The sequence below is a fragment of the Podarcis filfolensis genome, assembly GCF_964270895.1.
Source record: "Podarcis filfolensis genome assembly, chromosome: 7".
NCBI lineage: Eukaryota > Metazoa > Chordata > Lepidosauria > Squamata > Lacertidae > Podarcis > Podarcis filfolensis.
In genome coordinates this window covers 42,259,454-42,278,635 of record NC_139603.1, presented here as the reverse complement: position 1 = coordinate 42,278,635, position 19,182 = coordinate 42,259,454, and the positions used below count along the sequence as shown (strand labels likewise).

The 19,182-nt window shown below is 42.0% G+C and overlaps 1 protein-coding gene across 3 annotated transcripts; it reads left to right on the top strand.

Moving 5' to 3' along the window:
• Nucleotides 1–94: 94 nt before the first annotated feature.
• On the top strand, nt 95–19,110 carry PRELID3A (PRELI domain containing 3A). Of its 3 annotated transcripts, XM_083622689.1 has the most exons (7): nt 1,611–1,740; nt 5,317–5,485; nt 5,787–5,876; nt 7,445–7,515; nt 7,603–7,705; nt 9,821–9,912; nt 15,013–15,156. In XM_083622689.1, the coding sequence occupies exons 1-6, from the start codon at nt 1,709–1,711 to the stop codon at nt 9,872–9,874; spliced, it is 519 nt and encodes a 172-aa protein (XP_083478815.1). In that variant the 5' UTR covers nt 1,611–1,708; the 3' UTR covers nt 9,875–9,912; nt 15,013–15,156. The 3 variants fall into 3 exon arrangements, with proteins under 3 accessions (XP_083478816.1, XP_083478814.1, XP_083478815.1); XM_083622690.1 differs by lacking the exons at nt 1,611–1,740; nt 9,821–9,912 and adding an exon at nt 95–497 and having other exon boundaries at nt 15,013–19,110; XM_083622688.1 differs by lacking the exon at nt 9,821–9,912 and having other exon boundaries at nt 386–1,740; nt 15,013–19,110.
• Nucleotides 19,111–19,182: the final 72 nt, after the last annotated feature.

Genomic DNA, 19,182 nt, shown 5'->3' with positions numbered 1-19,182 from the left:
GGTACAGTGGTACCTCGGGTTACATACGCTTCAGGTTACACACTCCGCTAACCCAGAAATAGTGCTTCAGGTTAAGATATTTGCTTCAGGATAAGAACAGAAATCGGGCTCCGGCGGCGCAGCAGCAGCAGGAGGCCCCATTAGCTAAAGTGGTGCTTCAGGTTAAGAACAGTTTCAGGTTAAGAATGGACCTCCGGAATGAATTAAGTACTTAACCCGAGGTACCACTGTATTTGTACCCAAGGCAAACACGCCTACAGGGTGATGGTTGTGCCTGCTGAGGCAGGTTGGCACCAGTGGATCAGGAGTCGATGAGCGCCGAAATCACGTGGCGTCTAGGACACTTACGTAGGCCCCGACGGTATTAATTAGTTACATATATGTCGAAGGGGAAAGAGTGATGCCTTGGAATTTATTTGCAAGGTCAGTCGGACGGAGACACGTGGCTCCGGTATAACCTCGACCCAGGAAAGTGGAAGAGAGTTCACCAATAAAAGGTGCCGGAAGCTGCAATTATTTTAATCCTATTTGATTTTAAATTGTCCCAGTACCACGGTCGCTGCCTACTGATTTCGGATTGCATCTCTCATTACGTCACCCGCGCAGAAACTCTGTGATGAGACAGTTCGGTGTAAATTGCAAGCCTAAACACATTTATTGGGGAGTAGAAACTGAACACAGTTACATAAAGTTACATAATCCTATGTTCGGTATTTTCGAGGACTCTGTTTTGATTACTGTCAAGTAGTTGGGCTTAAATCGCATAGAATACAGTAACATTTTCTCCCCAATTATGTGTGTGTAAGAACTGACATCGGTAGATGTTAATTCTGTGACAATCCATAGGCAGGTTTTCCCGCGCTCTGCTATGTATTCTAGCGATGGCCCTAGAAATCAAGGCCAGTCGTGAAACCAGTTTGCTTCATTTTCTCTAATGTAACAGGACTGCCTTAAGTCAACTTGAATTTAGTTTTGTTTTAAGAATGATTTTACAACGCGTTTGCCAGCGGCTTTGTACAATCTCATGTATATACATTGACAATCATTCATTCGAAATATGCGTGCATAGGACCGAACCTTTTCCCCTTTAATAAATACGCGCTGCAGAAAACGTGGAAGATTTTATTCCGTGAAAATGTGTGACCTGACTTAATTCGCACCCTAAACCCAGTGAGACTGAAGTCAGTAAGAGTCAGAGGCCACGACGACACAAGATACTACTCTTCTGCTTTCTGTGCGGGCAAAGATCAAAACACACCCCATGCCAAGGGCAGCCTTAGAATCCCACGCTCGGCTCACGACTGATGCAGCCGGCGCAGAGGCGCTACGGATCTGCAAACCCGCGAGGCAAAGCGACTGGATCCACCGAGGAATCACGCAATTGGCAAGAAACGACGCGTTTCCAGAGCCGAAGCCCTGACGTCACTGGCGAGGAATGTGAGCCGGGCGTCCCCTGTTCAAGGTCTTCACACGGACTTGACGCGTCCTTTCCCCGGGCATCGAAGGGTGCAGGGAGGCGGGAGCGAGCCGGGTGTCTTTCCAGCGGACAGGAGCGGCGATTGGCTGGCGCGGGGAAGAAGGACGGGTGGGAGGCGGCTGACGTCATCGCCCACTCTCCTCCGGGGAAAAGCGCCGCCCTTTCCTTTGGGGCGGAGAAGCCGGTTCTTTCCATTGAGCCGCCATTAACGCCGCTGCTTTTACAGACAGGATGAAGATCTGGAGCTCGGAGCACGAATTTGGGTAAGGCGAGGACGGGAGTGGCGCGCGTTCCGTCCTTGACAGCAGCAGCCCGCGCTGGCGGAGGGACAGAAAAACCGCTGGTTCTTCCGAGCTCAGTGTTGCCTACACTGGCTGGCAGCGGCTCTCCAGGGGTCTCTCCCTGTCCCATCGGGAGATGCTGCGGGTTGAGCCTGTGCAAAGGAGATGCTTTGGCAGTGAGCTACAGCCCTTCTCTAGCTGAGCTATGGAGCTTCCTTTGGAAGGAAAGATGAATAAAACTCCCCTCTTCCCGTCTCCGTTTCCGCTTGGTATACAACTCCTGCTTTTTGGTCACCGGGCGAGGACATCGGTAGCATCCTGCCCCGACGCGCTTGCTCCCTCACCAAGGGCTTTAAAGGGCTTTAAACGTGGTCTGTCGTGGGTTTGCCCGCGCTTGCTCCCAAATGCCTGCCTTATGAAAGACCTTTAAAAATGTTGTCTTAGCTGCCCTTTAAGGTCTCTTAAATGTTGTTGTGTGACTCACATCTTCCTTTAACATGAGCCGAGGACTGTTGGGTTGATGTAGTTTGAAACAAATGGTGGACTCCAGGTTGGGGACGGCTGGCCCCTGCGCTCTGTTGCTGTCTTTTTATTAGAGAGGGAAGCAATAAGTGTTTCTCCATGCACTGAGCTGCCGTGCAAATGCCTGTGATATCTGGGGCAAAGGTGACAACTTCCTTTCTTCAAGGTCGTGTCATGGTAATACGCCTTTGCTGCATAAACTGCTGAGTAGAACTGGTTTCTAAAAATACCTCAGTGTAACTAAAGTATGTTGCTATTGCCATGGATGTTGCGGACAGAAACTTGGTAGGCCTTTGCCACTCTCGTCTCCTTCAAGGGTTAGAACTGCTACCCAGAAAATGTTACTCTTGAGACTTCAGTTCTGCTTTCCATCATTTTAATGGGGCTTGGAATATTTTTGAGTGTCAGAGGCCCTCAGACTTTTTGGCCGGTCATGGTTGCCAAAGCTAAGCTGGTGATTGCCAGGACTCCTTGCCTCCCTTTCAGTATATTAGGATTGGGCTGCTGGTCCCTGACCTTCCCCCGCATCTGTGCGCAAGGACATCAGCAATCCCCTGTGTGGCTACAGTCCCTATTACAGTGCTTAGAATAATAACAGTAATTGCAATGGTTACAGTGCTGAAGTTCAGAAGACTTCACAGATGTGGACTTCACAGTTGTGTGGACAATCTGTTCTCTGATCACTTGGGACATTAATGCTGCCAGTGGCTCAAATAGCGATCTTCACTCTCCTACTCTGCAGCTAGAGAGAATGGCTGGGTTTTCTTTGTTGTTTTTTTTAAGGTGGCTGAAGAGACCTGAGCACCAAAATGGGAAGCCCCAATCTTTCTTTTCAGCTTGGAGCTGGAGATGAGGGCATGGGATCTTCCTCTTTGATTTATTATGCCCTCTGAAACTCAGTTGACCTCTGGTTAATGATCTCTGACTCCTCATCTAGAAGCTGGAGCAGAAGAATGGGACTTTTCTTGTCACTCTTTCCAGGAATGATGGAATACTAGTGAGGTGCATAATTGTGGACCGCTGTGAAGTGTACCTTTTTGTTCTTCCAAGAAATTGAGCTGTAGGACATGAGGGACATGGAGGCAATGGTGCAATTGTTCTGTCTAGCAATTTAACAGGGAATTTTCTTTAGTACTCCAGGAAAGGGTGGTTGAAAATGGGAGGAGAGGTTGCCACATCTTGCCTCTGTACAGATGTGTAGGAAATAACATCATGACAGTGGCTTCCTGGAATTTTGCAATAAAACAAGCTGAGACACTGCCTGCAATAGCTTGTAATTAAATGGGTGGAAAGTAGGTTATGATGTGTTCAATGGGTTTTGTTTTTTGCATTGCCATAAAAAAGGCATATTCTTCTTCCAAAGAAAGAGGGGTTGAGACCCTATGGCATGAGTATACTGAATTAGCAGCATGGCTTTGAAAGGCTCCTGAGACTCTCTAGCAGTTAAGTGCAATACCAGATCACTGATGATGTTGTTGGCATAAGCTACTTGCAAATAGCCAAAGTGCCATAAAACACTTTTCCAACAATGAAGGAAATGCTTAAATTGCAACACCACACTCTTTTTTTTTTTTTAAACTAATGTAAAAGTGTGTTTCTCAAAAGTGTGAGATAGCAGTGGAGCTACGCAGGCTGATACTGAATTAAGTGTGATAATCTCTGAATTTAAGCATGACTTTCTCTCTCCCTCAGTCTTTATCTTTGTGAACAAGGACAGCCCAATGTTAACTTCCTTTACTTAGTCACCGGGTTTCATAAGTTCTTATTAGCTTACTGAAAATATTTCGCCACTGAGTTAATGTTACTTAAGCAATGAATGTTTTCTGGAAATGAAAGATATATGCTACACAGGAACATGGAATGTAGAAAGCTGGTGTATACCAAGCTAGACCATTTGTCCATCTAGCTCAGTTTTTTCAACACTGAATGGCAGTGACCCTCCAACATTTCAGATAGGAGTCTTTCCCCATGCTTCTTGAACCTTGGAGCATTTTCATGCAAAGCATGTTCTATAAATTTAACCTACAATTCTTTCTCTTATTTTGTTATTTGTGCATAATACTTATACCACGGCTCTAAGCATGCTTGAGAGTGTCCTATTGAAATCAGTGGGACCCAGTTCTGAGTAAGCATGGCTAGGATCCAGCTGTAAGAATTGATTTCCTATTGCTGTGTCAAATGCTTCCTCTCCAGAGGAGAACTTGTGCTAAATAAGTGCTGAAAATTGAAAGTGGTGTTTCTTGCCTTTAATATCTGTCACTCTGCTGTGCTTAGAAAGAGCTGCCATCTAAACTAGAAGTAGTCAACGTTGTGCCCTCCAGATATTGTTGGACTGCCACTCCCACCTTCCCTGACCATTGGCCAAAATGGTTGGGACTGGTGGGGGTTTCAGGACAACAGCCTTTGAAGAGGACTAGATCGGCAAATCTCTGATCTGACCAAAGTTTATATAGCACTATATTCTGAAACTTACTAATTGTGCTGGTCATTTGGGGGTGTCACTTAAACTGTAGGTGCTTGATGGGTTTGTGAACTGTCCTGAGATCTTTGGTTGAAGAGTGGTATATAAATTTAATTAATAATAATAATAATAATAATAATAATAATAATAATGGTTCAAAGGTCTTATTCTCCAGATGTCAGCACGGGAGGATTTCCCAACTCTCTGGAGTAGATTTTAAGGATGGAGGGTTGCTGCAGGGGGACAAAGGGGAAGTCTCATTTTTGCAAGCAGAAATCTGTTCTGCTCTTGTAATTTCAGTATTGGCTACCACCTTATACATATAGTACCCTTATGCCAATTGCTTACAGTAGTTAACAACCTAATAGACCAAATATGAAGAAAGTGGCAGGGGAGGAAGAGAAAAATAAGCAAATTCAAGTACCAATTCTTACATGATATTAAATTCTGTGTTTCGGAATGTATGCTTTGTATACCATAAATGCAAAGCAAAATGTTCAGTTTTAATTAAATTGCATTGCATACAGAGAATTCTTAATGCATTGCCTGTTTCTCTTTCATTTCATTTTCCTTAGGCATCCATGGGATACTGTAATAAAAGCTGCCATGAGAAAATATCCCAATCCTATGAACCCCTCAGTGGTAGGAGTTGATGTCTTGGACCGAAGCCTTGACAATCAAGGAAGGTTGCACAGTCACCGGCTACTTAGCACTGAATGGGGCCTGCCAAGCATTGTAAAAGCGGTAAGTTTGTTTTAACCACGGTGGCTAGTGGTAGGCTGAATCTTTTTATGAAATAAAAACACGTGTTCTATTCTTGAATGTATTGCACATAATGACTCTCATAGTAAATGCTCAGGCTAAATTTCCTTAAGAGTTGCAACAAACCTAGAGAACCTGGCTCAATGAGACTCTTTGTTTGGACAGGGGCTATCACTGCATGCTTTACAGAAATACATTTATCATCAACCTTTTTGATATTTTGCTTGACTGCTCGTTTTGGGTTACTGTGTTAGTACTTGCTTTTATTTCCTTTTTTTAAAAGATTCTGGGAACAAGTAGAACTATGACATACATTAAAGAACATTCTGTAGTTGATCCGGTGGAAAAGAAAATGGTACTGAGCTCCACAAATGTGAGTAATAAAGTATTGTGTATTGTATTTGCTGGCAGGACCAGGGAGTTGCTGGCTATGTTTTTTTAACATACTGCCTGTTTGAGGCAGTCCTTGATTATGTTGGGAAAACCTTGCTGTAAGGGCATAGCAGGAACCAAGACTAGCATTCTCTGTGTATGCTAGATAACTTTAGATTATTATTTTTTAAAGAAACTGGGGTTGCTAGCTTTACTTTCTCTGATGAAATTATTTCTAGAGGATCCGAAAGTTCTTTATGGGCATAATCCAACTTTGCACGAGTGGACTTCCATTCATGCAGTGGGACTTCACCATCTCCTCCTCCTCCTCCTTCTTCTGTGCAGTCCCAAAGTCTGCTCCAGTGGGCCCCCAACTCTCTGGAGCAAAATTTGAGGGTGGGAGGGCTGCTGGGGAGAGAGCAGGGAAAGACGAGTCCTTCCCACACACAGGCAGCTTTGGATATAAGTGTGTGTCATTTGGCTGGCTATACGCTACTTGAGGCTTGTAGTACAAGGCCAGGGAATTGAAGCAGGCCAGCAGGCCAAATCCATATCTCCCTCACTCCCCATGGGTCAATTCTGGCAGCTGGGTGGGGCTGCCCACCAGTCAGTCACCTGGCACCATCCCTCATCATCATGTCATCAGGTGAGGGCTTCAAAGGAGTTCCCTCTCAGCACTGATCAACTGATGGGTGCTGAGAGAGCCCCTTTGAAGTCTGGTTGCAGCTGTGGTATGGATTCAGGAATAATAATAATAATAATAATAATAATAATAATAATAATAATAGTAATAATAATAAATTTATTTATACCCCGCCCATCTGGCTGAGTTTCCTCAGCCACTCTGGGCGGCTTCCAATCAAGTGTTAAAAACAATACAGCATTAAATATTAAAAACTTCCCTAAACAGGGCTGCCTTCAGATGTCTTTTAAAGAGAAGATAGCTGCTTATTTCCTTCACATCTGAAGGGAGGGCGTTCCACAGGGTGGGCGCCACTACTGAGAAGGCCCTCTGTCTGGTTCCCTGTAACCTCACTTCTCGCAATGAGGGAACCGCCAGATGCCCCTCGGTGCTGGATCTCAGTGTCCATGGCATGCTTTGTATCCAAACTACAGCTGCAACCAAACTTCAAAGCAGCTTTCTCTCAATGTTCCTCAGTTTATGAGTGTGGAGATTGGAACTTCAAGGGGTCTCGCTCTCTCTGTCCATCAGCTGATTGGGGCTGACAGTGAGCTATACCCAACTGCACATCACGTTCACTGGTGGGGCGCTCCCTAGGGTAGCCAATGCCAGCCACATATTTATCTGTCCCAAACCTGGTATCACACATGTGGGGGAGTGGGTATGGTTTGTGACCTAACTAGGCCTATTGGGCCTGAAACTCCTTACTCCTGCTTTAAAATGTGACTTTAATTCCTAGAAAGTTTGCTTAGGATACAGCCTTAGTTGTTTTTAAAAATGCAATTTATCATTTTCTTTAAGTAAAGTAGACAGTCTTTTTTATTATGTATTATGCTAGATAATACTAAGATTAGTTAAATTAACCTTCGCCTCTTTTTCTCTTTAAGATAACACTTACAAATCTTATATCAGTTGATGAAAGGTTGGTATATACGCCACACCCTGAGAACCCGGAAAAGTAAGTTGGAATGTCTTTGACTCTTAGTAAAAAAATGATGAGGGGGAAGCCGTTTTGTACTGATAGTTTCTGTCTTTCCCCTTACAGGACTTTGTTAACTCAAGAAGCAATTATTACAGTAAAAGGTGTTAGCCTCAGTAGTTACTTGGAAACTTTAATGGCAAGCACAATATCTTCTAATGCTAGAAAGGTAGGTGTGTGTCATGCTTTTACTGGGTCACAGTTGCTAACTTTAAGGTGGTTCATTTAAAACCTAAAACTCAAATGTTTAAGTGCATTATGCTAGCATTGGTATCCCATAAGCCCAGGGTGCTCTCAATTATACACAATTCACTGTAAGTCTTCAGGTTAGATAATGACTTTTCTTGTATCTGTAGAGCCAGTTGTGTATTCTCAGTCCGCATGTATTTCCTTTTTAAGATTCAAAGCTGTGTATGGTATGAAGTCAGGAAAAGTGATTGTTGTCTCTCACTGAGACAACAGCAGCTTACAGCTAGAATGGGGGTAGGGGAGATAGTGTCTGGTTGTGTGATCAGATTAGTCTGTCTTTCAGCTTGCAGTTCACAGAATACCTTCTCAGTTTAGCTATTGGCTTCCGCAGTGGGTTGCTTGAGACAAATAGGTTCATATGGAAAGCAGGCAAATCGTTTCCTTACCCTTTTCAGTGCTGAAAGCAGAGGAGAGAACTAAGCAGATGTCATATCTGAACTTTCCCTCATAACCCAGACACTTATTATGTACAGATGTCTCTTGTTTTCTACTGTGTACGAAATGGTGGCTGTGAGCACATGTTCTAGTTGTCCTGTTTGTAGTGTTGGAAAGGGAACTTATTCCACTTCCGATGGACAATAAACCAAATGCATATATAGGCTGTTAGTAGCAGAATAGGGGATAAATGAAAAGGAACTGTTCCCCTAAATGCTATGGGTGAAGAAGTTCTGCTAGTACACAGACTTCTGGCTGTGCAGTGGAACTTTCCATTCCTTTCCCTGTGGGCCCTCAAATCAATCAATCAATCAATCAATCAATCAATCAATCAAATTTGTATACTGTTCTTCATGCATAGATCTCAGGGCAGTTCACAGCATTAACCTGTTCTGGGAATTCCCTCAACCCTCCAGAGTATATTTCATATGCAAGCACTCCATGCATTAAAAGATACAGGAAGCTGAACTCCTGACCTCTTTATCTGGCCCTCACCTCCCTCCTTGCCTTTCCTGCAGCTAGAAAACAACTGTTCTGTTGGAGTAAAGATTATTTCCCCCCTTGCCTAGATGCAGCTGGGATGGGGATGGTCAACCCTGCCTCCACATATGTTGTTTCATCACCATACTCCAAAGCACCCTCCCCGTGCTGCGGTTAGGTTTGTAAAAAGGTTCCTAGTGACTCCGACCTAATCGTGGCAGGCGGGGGGAGTGTTGTGTGTGGTGTGAGAGAGAGCATGGCATGGCCATGCCCGCTGCTGACACAGGGCCCTCAGAAATGGGCTACGAGAGAACGTGACAGGCCCATCCCTGTTCTCAGCCTGCAACAATTCAGCATGCTACACAATAAACCCTTTATTAGGTTCCGTGGGACTTCCGTGGGTACATTGGGATTTGACTATAAAACAGCAAATGAATAACTCAGCCTTATAAAGAGTATTATTAAGGGGGAAATGTGCATTTCAAGTATTGTAATCCTAAACAAATATTTCTGTTCTCAGTCCTCCATGACTTCTGCACTTGTACAACAATAGATTACCAATACATTACAGGTCTCATTCAGGTGCTTTACTGTTTCTTCTTCATTCTCTTTTAATGCTATATAATGCAGCCTGTTTTAACTAAGTTTCCTTACAGGTGATCCCTCTCGCTTTACCTTTTCAACTTAGGGCCACTTCACACTTGCGTACTACCAGATTTCTAGGCAGAAGTTGTAGGATCTGGTAGCACGTCAAGTGATCCCAAGTCTAGGATGAGATGCATCTGTCAGAAGCATGCATGCTCAGCTTGCTTTTACCTAACTTATTCTACTGGGATGCCTATTTGTGTGTGTTCAGCTTTGGCACTCAGTTAAACCTTTACATGATATAATTGCTTGTTACCAATATTTGATAAGCGTGGTGCTCAACTAAGTCAAACTCAAGGTAGGCTTAGTCATAACTGTTACATCCATTCACTTTCAGTAGGTTCACTTGGACTTAGTTGGATATCACTCTCAGTTTACAATGCTTGATTTTCCTGTAGGCTCTTGAGATTTACAAGACTGTGATGGTGGAATAACTTTTTGTCATAAGTTGTACATCTTTTCTGTGTTACTCCAGGGGTGGGATGCTATTGAGTGGACAATTCAACATTCTGACAGTGTTCTAAGATAGCAGTCTCTTTCTACAGCTGCATTTTGTACTAATTAGTGGTAATACCAGCATTTGTTACCTTGGTACAGCATTTCAGCTTCTAGCAAATCTGTGCATGTTGTTGTCATGTTACTTGAAAGCCTGCATGCCTCGTATATATACACACATTGCATATAGAGGAACAGCACCCTTATTCTTTAACTCTGGAATTTGGGGGGGGGGCGTCTGTACTGTCTAATGCTTTGACACAGGAGAAGGTTCTTATGAACCTGCATGTGTGGGCCACTAATAAGGCCCACCTTCTGTTCTTTGGTAAATCTCTTTTGAGTAAGTGGAATACTGTTAGAAGAACTGCTGCACCTTGGCCCCAGAGTATTTTGGAAGTAGGTGAAGCTCTGTACAACCAGTCCTCTTGATCCAATGCATGGAATGCTTTGGGGTGAAATACTTGAGGTTGTTAACTAGTTCACGCTACTGCTGGACTTAGCCTACAGTATGGCAATTCTTGCCTATCAGTGTAGAAATACAGTCCCATCACTGCTTGGACAGAAGGGTTCTCGTTTAAAAGAAAGCAGTTTATGAAGTCACAATTAGAACATTTGCACCTGTTTACTTGGTCCTTGTTGGTTTTTCCTTTGAGGCAGCTTAAAATCCATGCAAAAAGAACGCAAAAAGAAGAAACTGGTTTTCAAAAGTGCCAGCTATTAAGCTTTATTGTCGCTCAGCACATTTTGGAACTGTCATTCCTCCCTCATGGTGCCCGATAGGCAGCAGAGCATTTATGTAAGTTGCTTCAGAAAGTCCAAGATTGATCCTGAAGAAGGAACTTCTGTTCTGAAACACATTGTACTATCATAAACTTAAGCAGTTGGCACTTGTGAGAATTGGGTTCTACTTTTTCTCTTCTTTGCATTATTTCTAGTGTCTGGGCCTCCCATTGTTTAGTCGTGCCCGACTCTTCGTGACCCCATGGACCAGAGTACGCCAGGCACTCCTGTCTTACTTTATTTTAATTAGGCAGGAATCATGCAAAACCTTTTGGCTGCGTTTGGCTGCATATTTTTGTTATGAGCACAAGCCTCACTTTCTTCTCCCTGCATTTTGTGAGGGGAGATTAGAAGTGTTCACTTGCAGCTTTGCCCCAAGATGGCCAACTGTGGTTTGCTTGTTTGCAAAACCGGGATTGGATCCTGGATGTGGGGGAAGATGAATTGAACATATCAGTTTGTTTTCTCATCCTGTTATGGCAAACAACAATTTGTTGCAGACTAGAAGTTGAAATAGCTTCTCTTCCTCCACATGTAAGTGGGGAACACGGGGAAATATATGAACAACAAACCATGATTCATTTTTTCACATCTAAAATCCAGGCTTTTATCTAAACATACACTAATATATAAATAGTTTTGCTATAACAAAACAGATGTTTTTGTCTAAATGCATTGTTTTAAGAGGCATTGCTAGCATCTGTTTGACTTGCGGGGAACTTCAGTGACCACCTTTTTTCGTTCCTTGAGCTTGACTGCCAAGCTTGGAAACAGATTATTTGACTGTTGATCCTGCCCTTAAAAGCCTCAATTTTCATTTGCAGAATACAGTTACCAAACATGCCTTAGTGTTGTGTAATACTTAACTACTCCCAATTTTGGAGTGTGTGTATATATTACAAAAAAATAATAATAGTAAACTCTCACTGTATGTTTTCAGTTTTACCATTAAGCCTGTGAAATGTTTCAGAGTTTAAAATTTTATGCTCTCAATTGTTTGTTAAGTAGTAACCACTGAAATTATGTCCAGTTCTTAACTCTCATTCTGTATGTTCAGTGTGCTACCACCATGTACGTAAATATATTAAAAGGTGCATGCTTTAATTGGAAATATGCTTGCTCAAGTCATATACTAATATGCTGTTTTATGGTACAACAGAAACTCAGTAAACCAATCCTCTGTCAGATTGTTTTTGCTAGTTCCATGCATGTTAAAAAGAACCCCGATCTTTTTGGTCCAGCATTTTGTTTTTAAAGGCTTGCCAGATGTCTATGGGAAGCAAATAAGTAAGTCATCAGCCCAATAGACCACTCTCACTAAGGTCATTTCAAACTCAACAAAATCGTGCAATGTGCTCAGTTACTATATAAACGAATGACTAGTCCTTCCATGGAACACTGGCCAGACTGGATCAAACTTGACATCTGCTCAATTGTGTCACATGCAGCTGTATATATTGTTGTTCCTGAAATAATTACTGGCATGGGGAAGTCTGATGGGGACTTTTTCCATTCAGATCATGGTGAGTGGGTGAAAAGATAAGCCTCCTCTCCCTGCTGGTTGCCTTCCCAGTAAGAATCTGTCTCCCTGTGAATGTAATTATTTAAGATGCATACTACATATTAGGCAAATGTCTAGTTTGGTCCTAAAAAATCCACAGTTCCACTCTCTACTTTAAAAAAGCTGCAGCCTAGTTCACCCCACCAATGTGCTTAGAATCTACTCAAACCAAGCTGTCATTTCATTTCTTAGAATGTGTTAAGATGTACATGTGCTATGCTTTAAGCCCCAACACTTGTATTTAGTGTTATAGCATGGAGATTTGTTGATCAAAAGCACTTGGTGCTATAACAATGCAATAATTGCTGTTCTATCTCCCATAGCAATCCTGTGAATTTCTTCATTTGACATGTCATATGTCTGTTATTAGTGGGGCCCTTTTTTATTCTTATCTAACGCTTTGATTTTTAAATCCAACTTGTGCAGTTTCTAATGCTCAGAACTTCATTCAGTTGAAGGATTGGGTTAAAGGTGGTTAGTTCTGACCCGAGGCCAGGAATGGAAATCACTTCAAACTGAATGGTGTTTTCAAAAGCAACAAATAATTGAAGAAATTCAGATAATTCTGGCCAAGTGCTTTGGGTCATATGCACACTACAGTCTTTTCTACAGGAAATTCTGGGCACTGCAATACCATCATCCAGTAACAATTACTAGAAATATATATATATATATATATATATATATATATATATATATATATATATATATATTGTCCAGTAGCACCTTAGAGACCAACTAAGTTTGTTCTTGGTATGAGCTTTTGTGTGCTACTGGACAATTTTTTTATTTTTAATATATATTTCTACTGCATCAGACCAACACGGCTACCTACCTGAATCTAGAATTACTAGAATTGTTTGGAGAAAAATGTGATATTGTGATATTCTTAGAAGCCCAGTATAAGGTTACAGTGTAGATAAGTTCAATGGCTGTTTCTTCAATCTATTAGTTCATTACACTTTCTATTTCAAAACTAAGGGTGGCTTCCAGTTAACTTGTTCCATCAGCGCAAGGATTTTCACTTGCAGAAGGAAACTTAACACCTCTCTTCTTTCACTGTGCGTGCCCCATGCCCTCCCCAAATCTGCTTTATAGGGTTGGGGGTACAGCAGAACAGATTTAGGGGGGTGCCAGGGAAAGGAGAGGGGGTTAGTTCTGTTGTGCAGAGGGAAATCTGCACACTGACAGAGCAAGCTAGTTGCTTTTTCACAATTTAGAAACAACAAATGCAAATAATATAGCCATCTCTCTCTCTCTTCCAGGAGTGTTGACCTGAGCTGTTAGGTTTACAGATTTCAACTGAGCACATTTGTATCCAGAAAGATTATGTAACTGTCATTTAATCCAGTAGTGTTCTGTTTCAATTAAAACAAGCATCTATAAAAAAATTAAGTTGGTAGTCATGTTGTAGTACAGGCTTAAAACTAACAGTAATTTGGCTCGAAATGTTAAGCTTTAAGCTATTTAGTATTCTATACAAATATGTGTGAAAACATGTCAAAGTGAAAGTAAATAAATAGGTACCGCTCCGGCGGGAAGGTAAACGGCGTTTCCGTGCGCTGCTCTGGTTCGCCAGAAGTAGCTCAGTCATGCCGGCCACATGACCAGCTGTACGCCGGCTCCCTCGGCCAGTAAAGCGAGATGAGCGCTGCAACCCTAGAGTCAGCCACGACTGGACCTGAAGGTGAAGGGGACCCCTGACCATTAAGTGGCCTTTTGCATCTGGCCAGGTGATTAGGCTCCTAGCCTGAAAACTTATGGAGGCTCTCACTTTTTTGCTGAGTTTCCCTACTTGAGCTTACTGAGGTTTTCTCCTCAGTTCCACTAGCGCAAGCACTTTTAACTATGCACGAGAACTTACCCTACCTGCATACCCTCTAAATCTGCCCTGAAGGGTTGAGGGCAAACTCAAAAAATATTTAGAGGGTGCGCAGGTTGAAGCAGTTCCATTGTGCAGCCAAGAGTGCTTGCACTGGTGCAACTGTTGAGTTGAATACTGCCCAGCATGTGTTTCGAGCTCTTATTTAGGTTTGCCTTCTGTAGCTGGGGTGTAGCTGGTCTTTAGGCTCAGTTAAACTGAATTCTTGCAAAAGCGGTGCTCTTGCTTCCACGTTGCTCTGTACTGAGCATCAGTGATGGTAATTTAGTGTTTCATGATAGAGAGTAAACAGGATGGGAAAGAAACCATAAACTATAGGTTCGTTAATAACGTTCATTAGGACTTGTAACAACTTTTCCACTGCTAGGATGAAGCGGAAGAAATTGAAGGGGGAAAATATTATTGATGGGAGAAGGGCTAGTATTAGGCCTCATGTCTGTTCTGTTGCAATCTTACCATGGTAATGAAGCCACAGAAATGTGATAGAAAAAATTTCAGGTTGTTCAGAGGCATTCTGGGGATAAGAAGCAAATGATGCTTTGGACTTTGGAAAAAGTGGGTAGTCAAAACTCTCTCTAGCACTGATCCAAGTGCAACAGTCTCTTGTAATTGTGCCTTGCTAGACAGATCTAACATTTGTACTGTGCAAAAGAGCTAGCTTGTAGTCCTGTAACTTTGTTGGCCTATTATTACTAAGAAAAATGTATTATCTAAGCAGATCATCCTTCAGTTTAAGGTTTTCCTTGTTACAGAAGCAAAGGTGGACTACAATGAAATAATCTCATTGTACAAATTCAATGGCACAATTCATTATGATACATTCATAATTCAGAAGACAACAAAGCAGTTTGCTTTGGGAGATCTTTTGGTGTCTGACAGAGGAAAGATTTAGAAGTTTAACATCAGTGTATCTGGTCAATGCACTTAGCTCTTGTTCCTTCTTTAACAGGGTCGAGAAGCCTTGGAATGGGTGATTGGCGAACTAACTTCGACGCGAGAGAGCATGAAGTCCGCAATGGCAGCAGCTTCAGCAGAGGACTGATGGAACTGTGACAGAACTTTATTTTTCCATTATATTTTCTCCTTGCCAGGATGGATATTCCATTGTTTTTTATTTAGAAATATATATGTTTATATAATGAAATTTTACAGGTCAGAATCAAACCCCCGCCCCCCATTTTTAAGCCTTTCTAGGGTCCTCTATTTGTCCACAGTGTAAGTTTTTTGGCTTTCCCATGGCCTCTAGTTACAAGTGCCCAAATTCAATAGAGTATAGTGACCTTAAGTCCTACTGAAGTTAAATGGATGTGGAACTTGCAGAGCAGATTGAAGATCGACATCTACATAAGTACCAAACTGTGCCTTGATCAGAGCTGAGAGAATAGACTTCCCATCTTATATAACCATTTTCTTGTACTTGAAATTTATTTATTTATTTCTTTAAAAGTGCAGCTGCCGTTCTTATTCTGTAAACGACAAATAGGTACAGAAAGCACTGGGGATCTCTCTCTCTCTCTCTCTCTCTCTCTACAGGCTAGATAAGTATAGTGGGGAGGTAAAATGTGATGCCACAGGAGGTTGACTGACACCTGATGTGATCGTCTATGTAGTTCTGCAACACAACCTTCTTTTTACTTAGTGGAGCCTGAAAGAAGATCTGAACAACCTTCCCTGAAATGAAGGTTGGTGTACAACAAAGTTCCATGGTGGATTGTGCCCTTTGTTGGAGGCTGGAGATCTCCTCCTGAGACTTTGTCTTTGTGGATAGTAATTCTTCCTTGCACTGTTCAAATGCAGATTCTGAACAAGGTGTTCTAGCACGTTACCTCCTAGTATTTATACTGAAACCACTGAGAGCAGCCATTTTGTTGTGGTAAAAATGGCTTGAATACTCTCTTGTCAATTTTTGTTTTTATTTTTCAGTAGCTAATTTATTTCCATATATGTGAATATACCCTCTGGTCACTTATTATGTGAATACCATTGATACCTCAGTGGGAAGTACTAGGAAACTTATTTTCTATATGTAATGGGCATATGTTTGGAGTACTTAGTTGTGTAATTCATTTCTTACTTTTAGCAATGGATACAAGACCATAAAGAATATTTATGGCCCACCCCACATTTCACACCCATCTTCTGGCACTCTGTTTAGCAGTTCCAGGGAGGAGGCTGTTTCATAGTGGTGGGGGAATGTGATGTTGTGAAGCACAACCACCTCTCCCACCAAGCCAACAGCTTTCATCATTGAGCAAGTTCAAACTCCATTTCTGACCTCTGATTTCAATGGAATTTTCTTCTGTACAACATCTAGAAGTAGTTCTATTGAAGCCGGTAAGGACAGAGCACTTGCTTAAAACTAGGTTATGATGGCAGTAGCCCTAGATGTTCCACACAGAAGATTAGAGAAAAAGAAGAGCGAATAGCAGGCTTTTCAATGGAATTATTTTGGAAGCATGCAGGTCCATGTAACTTCAAAAGTAGTTCATGGTGTTACATTTTGTGTGATTCAAAGTTTTGTTAACAGTTCATTCACTGATGAAAGCCAATCTCCGTGGAACAGAAAGCTACAAACATATATAAATTAATGCACTTCCAAGCATTGTAGAGTTCAAAACTGTAGTTTAAAACTGTGCAAGATGAAAAGTTGGAAAGCTCCTGATTCACAGAGAATGACAAATATCTCGGGCATGAACACAAGATGTCTGTCTACAATCCAGTATGATGAAAACAATTCCTGTCTCTCTTCAAACTTTGCTTGCAGTATATCTCTTCTGAATATTTTGCGAAAAGCTGAAAAAAACCCCTGAAGGCTGAAATCTTACTTGTTTAATCTTGGGGACTGGGCATGGTGTGGAATTTGTGACAAAAATAAGAAAGATGCCAAAATTCAGCATACTAGAATTCTTATGTGGAAGCATAACATGCCAAGAAAACTTAGTATGTAGCTAAGCTGCATGCGCATCTAAGTGGAATGGTGATGAATTGTTACTGGAGCCTTTTTTGCTCCCTGCCTGCCCTCCCCCGCCCCACTGGCCTGAATAACCCATGGCATTAACAATTTTTAAGCCGTGGCAGAAAAAGAGCTTCTTTAATATGATCAAAGCATCCCCCCACCCCCATTTCAATATACTTTGTACAAAGAATAGTTGGATTACAAAGAGCCTGCCTTCTGTGAAGGGTATCAGGCCCGTCATGGAAGAGGTGGTGTGGCTGGGGCAGAGAAGTTCAGCATTCTAGCCCGTTTGTGTGTTCATTTCAAGAAGTGGACCAGTTAACCAAAGTCACCAGCTTTCATATGGAATCCTTCACCCCACTTCCTTTATTTTGTGTTAAGGTAAACTTGTCCGTGCTTATTCGTGTGCACTTCTTCCTTCTGTCTTATATACAATCATGGTTGAGTTTCCTTTAATAGTCCTACTCCTGTCTCCTAAAGGCGATTAGCCACACTCTTTCTTACCTTTGCTCTTTCTTGTTCCTTTCACGGATCTTGGCTCATGGAACTCTCATATGACTGCAGCTCCACAGACTGTCACTTGGTGTCTTGCTTGGTGCGATGTTGTCTCTTAAGGCTGTTCTCTTAGTTCCCTAGTGGATCTTAGAGCTCACAAACCTCCGGGCAGGCAAGCTTGGTACTATTGCTTTTATATTGTTTGCTTACCAAATAATGACCACAGTCTTACATTTTCCTGGCTAGCACATATTTATTAGATATTTAACATGGCACAGGAATATGGGCTTCTTTGTGAGGAAGAGCAGGATAGAATTTAATAATAAAATCATGGAAAATAAAAATACGTTGCATTTTCACTCCTTAGCATGTGAAAATAGAGCATGTGCTCTTTCGATCATGGCTGCCACTACCCTTGCTTCTTGCCCCTTCACATCTTCAGTAAAAGCACTCCATGCTTTTCCTTTGTCCTTGAAGGCTCCAGCATTCTCTGTTCTAGGTGACTGGAAATCAAACCTTCTTATATCTAGTAGCTTATCTACCTTCCTGAAACTTACCAAAACCTCACTTGTAGGGGGTTCTTCTTTTGTTGTACCATCTTCTGCCCCTGAATATTCCAAATAACCCTCCCTTGAAGCTTTATAAAATCAAAAATACATGAGCTGAGAGAATCTGCATCGCTTCCCATCCAAGTATTGGCTGAGTGGGACAGTACACAAAGGGATGGTGGGGCAACAATTTAGGACTTTGCCCATTCAGCCTTTTCTTTCACTCTGCATGGTCAGGATTTGCTTCACTTTAGGAAGAAGTTATTCTTCCAGTGACAGCACCTTTCTGAATAGGACTCTGAAGAGAGCATTTTAAAACTCGTTTCCAGGCTCTGTCTCACAACTGTTACATTCAATGAGAAAATTTCCATGCATGCCATGTGTCATTCCAGGGTAAGGAGTGTCTCTAACTACTAAATCTCTTCCTGTCTCATGGTTATTTAAAGGAAAGACAGTAGGTTTTCAACAGATAGCAGTAACCTTAACTGATGCCTAAAGTTCTATTGGCCAGTTTCACTAACAAATACTGATATTTGTCTGGAGAACTGAGTGTTAGACAGTACACTGTCTCCTGCTGCACTTTTTGTTCCTATGTGCAAATAAAGGCAAAGCTTCTGTACTTCTAAGAGTTATGTAGCACAGGGAGCTGAAGCAGGTCAAGCACAGACGAGGAGAAAGCTGCAATTGTTGAAACGGTATAGTAGTCCTGTCTTCCTTGGCATTTGGTCACAATTCTTTGTTTAATCTGAACTACATTGATTGTTCAAAAACCACTGCTTTTCATTATGTAAACAACCTTGATTAACACTGCTTTCATGCAGGTGCCATTAATGTGAAGGTGTGCTTGTGGGGAGGGGAGCGAATGCTTAATCAGCTGCGACTTGAAGGATAATTGCATGCAGAAATGTTTCTCTTCCTGTATCTCTTGCCTTTTCCCACCTGCGTTTAGACTGTAAGCTCTTCTGAGCAGAGAATCTCTCTATCTGAAATGTTAAATGCTATGGACATCTGGGGCTATAAATAACATGACCTACTTAAAAATAGCAAACTGTCTTTTCTTTTTTTATATATAGTAAAACAAAAGACTGCTTTTGTGTTAATTGCCAAATGGGATGATCAT

Coding starts and splice junctions, on each gene's coding strand:
- PRELID3A (XM_083622688.1), top strand. CDS start 1,709: ATGAAGATCTGGAGCTCGGAGCACGAATTTGG. Junction 1,741..5,316: donor AGCTCGGAGCACGAATTTGG/GTAAGGCGAGGA, acceptor CATTTTCCTTAG/GCATCCATGGGATACTGTAA. Junction 5,486..5,786: donor TGCCAAGCATTGTAAAAGCG/GTAAGTTTGTTT, acceptor TTTTTTTAAAAG/ATTCTGGGAACAAGTAGAAC.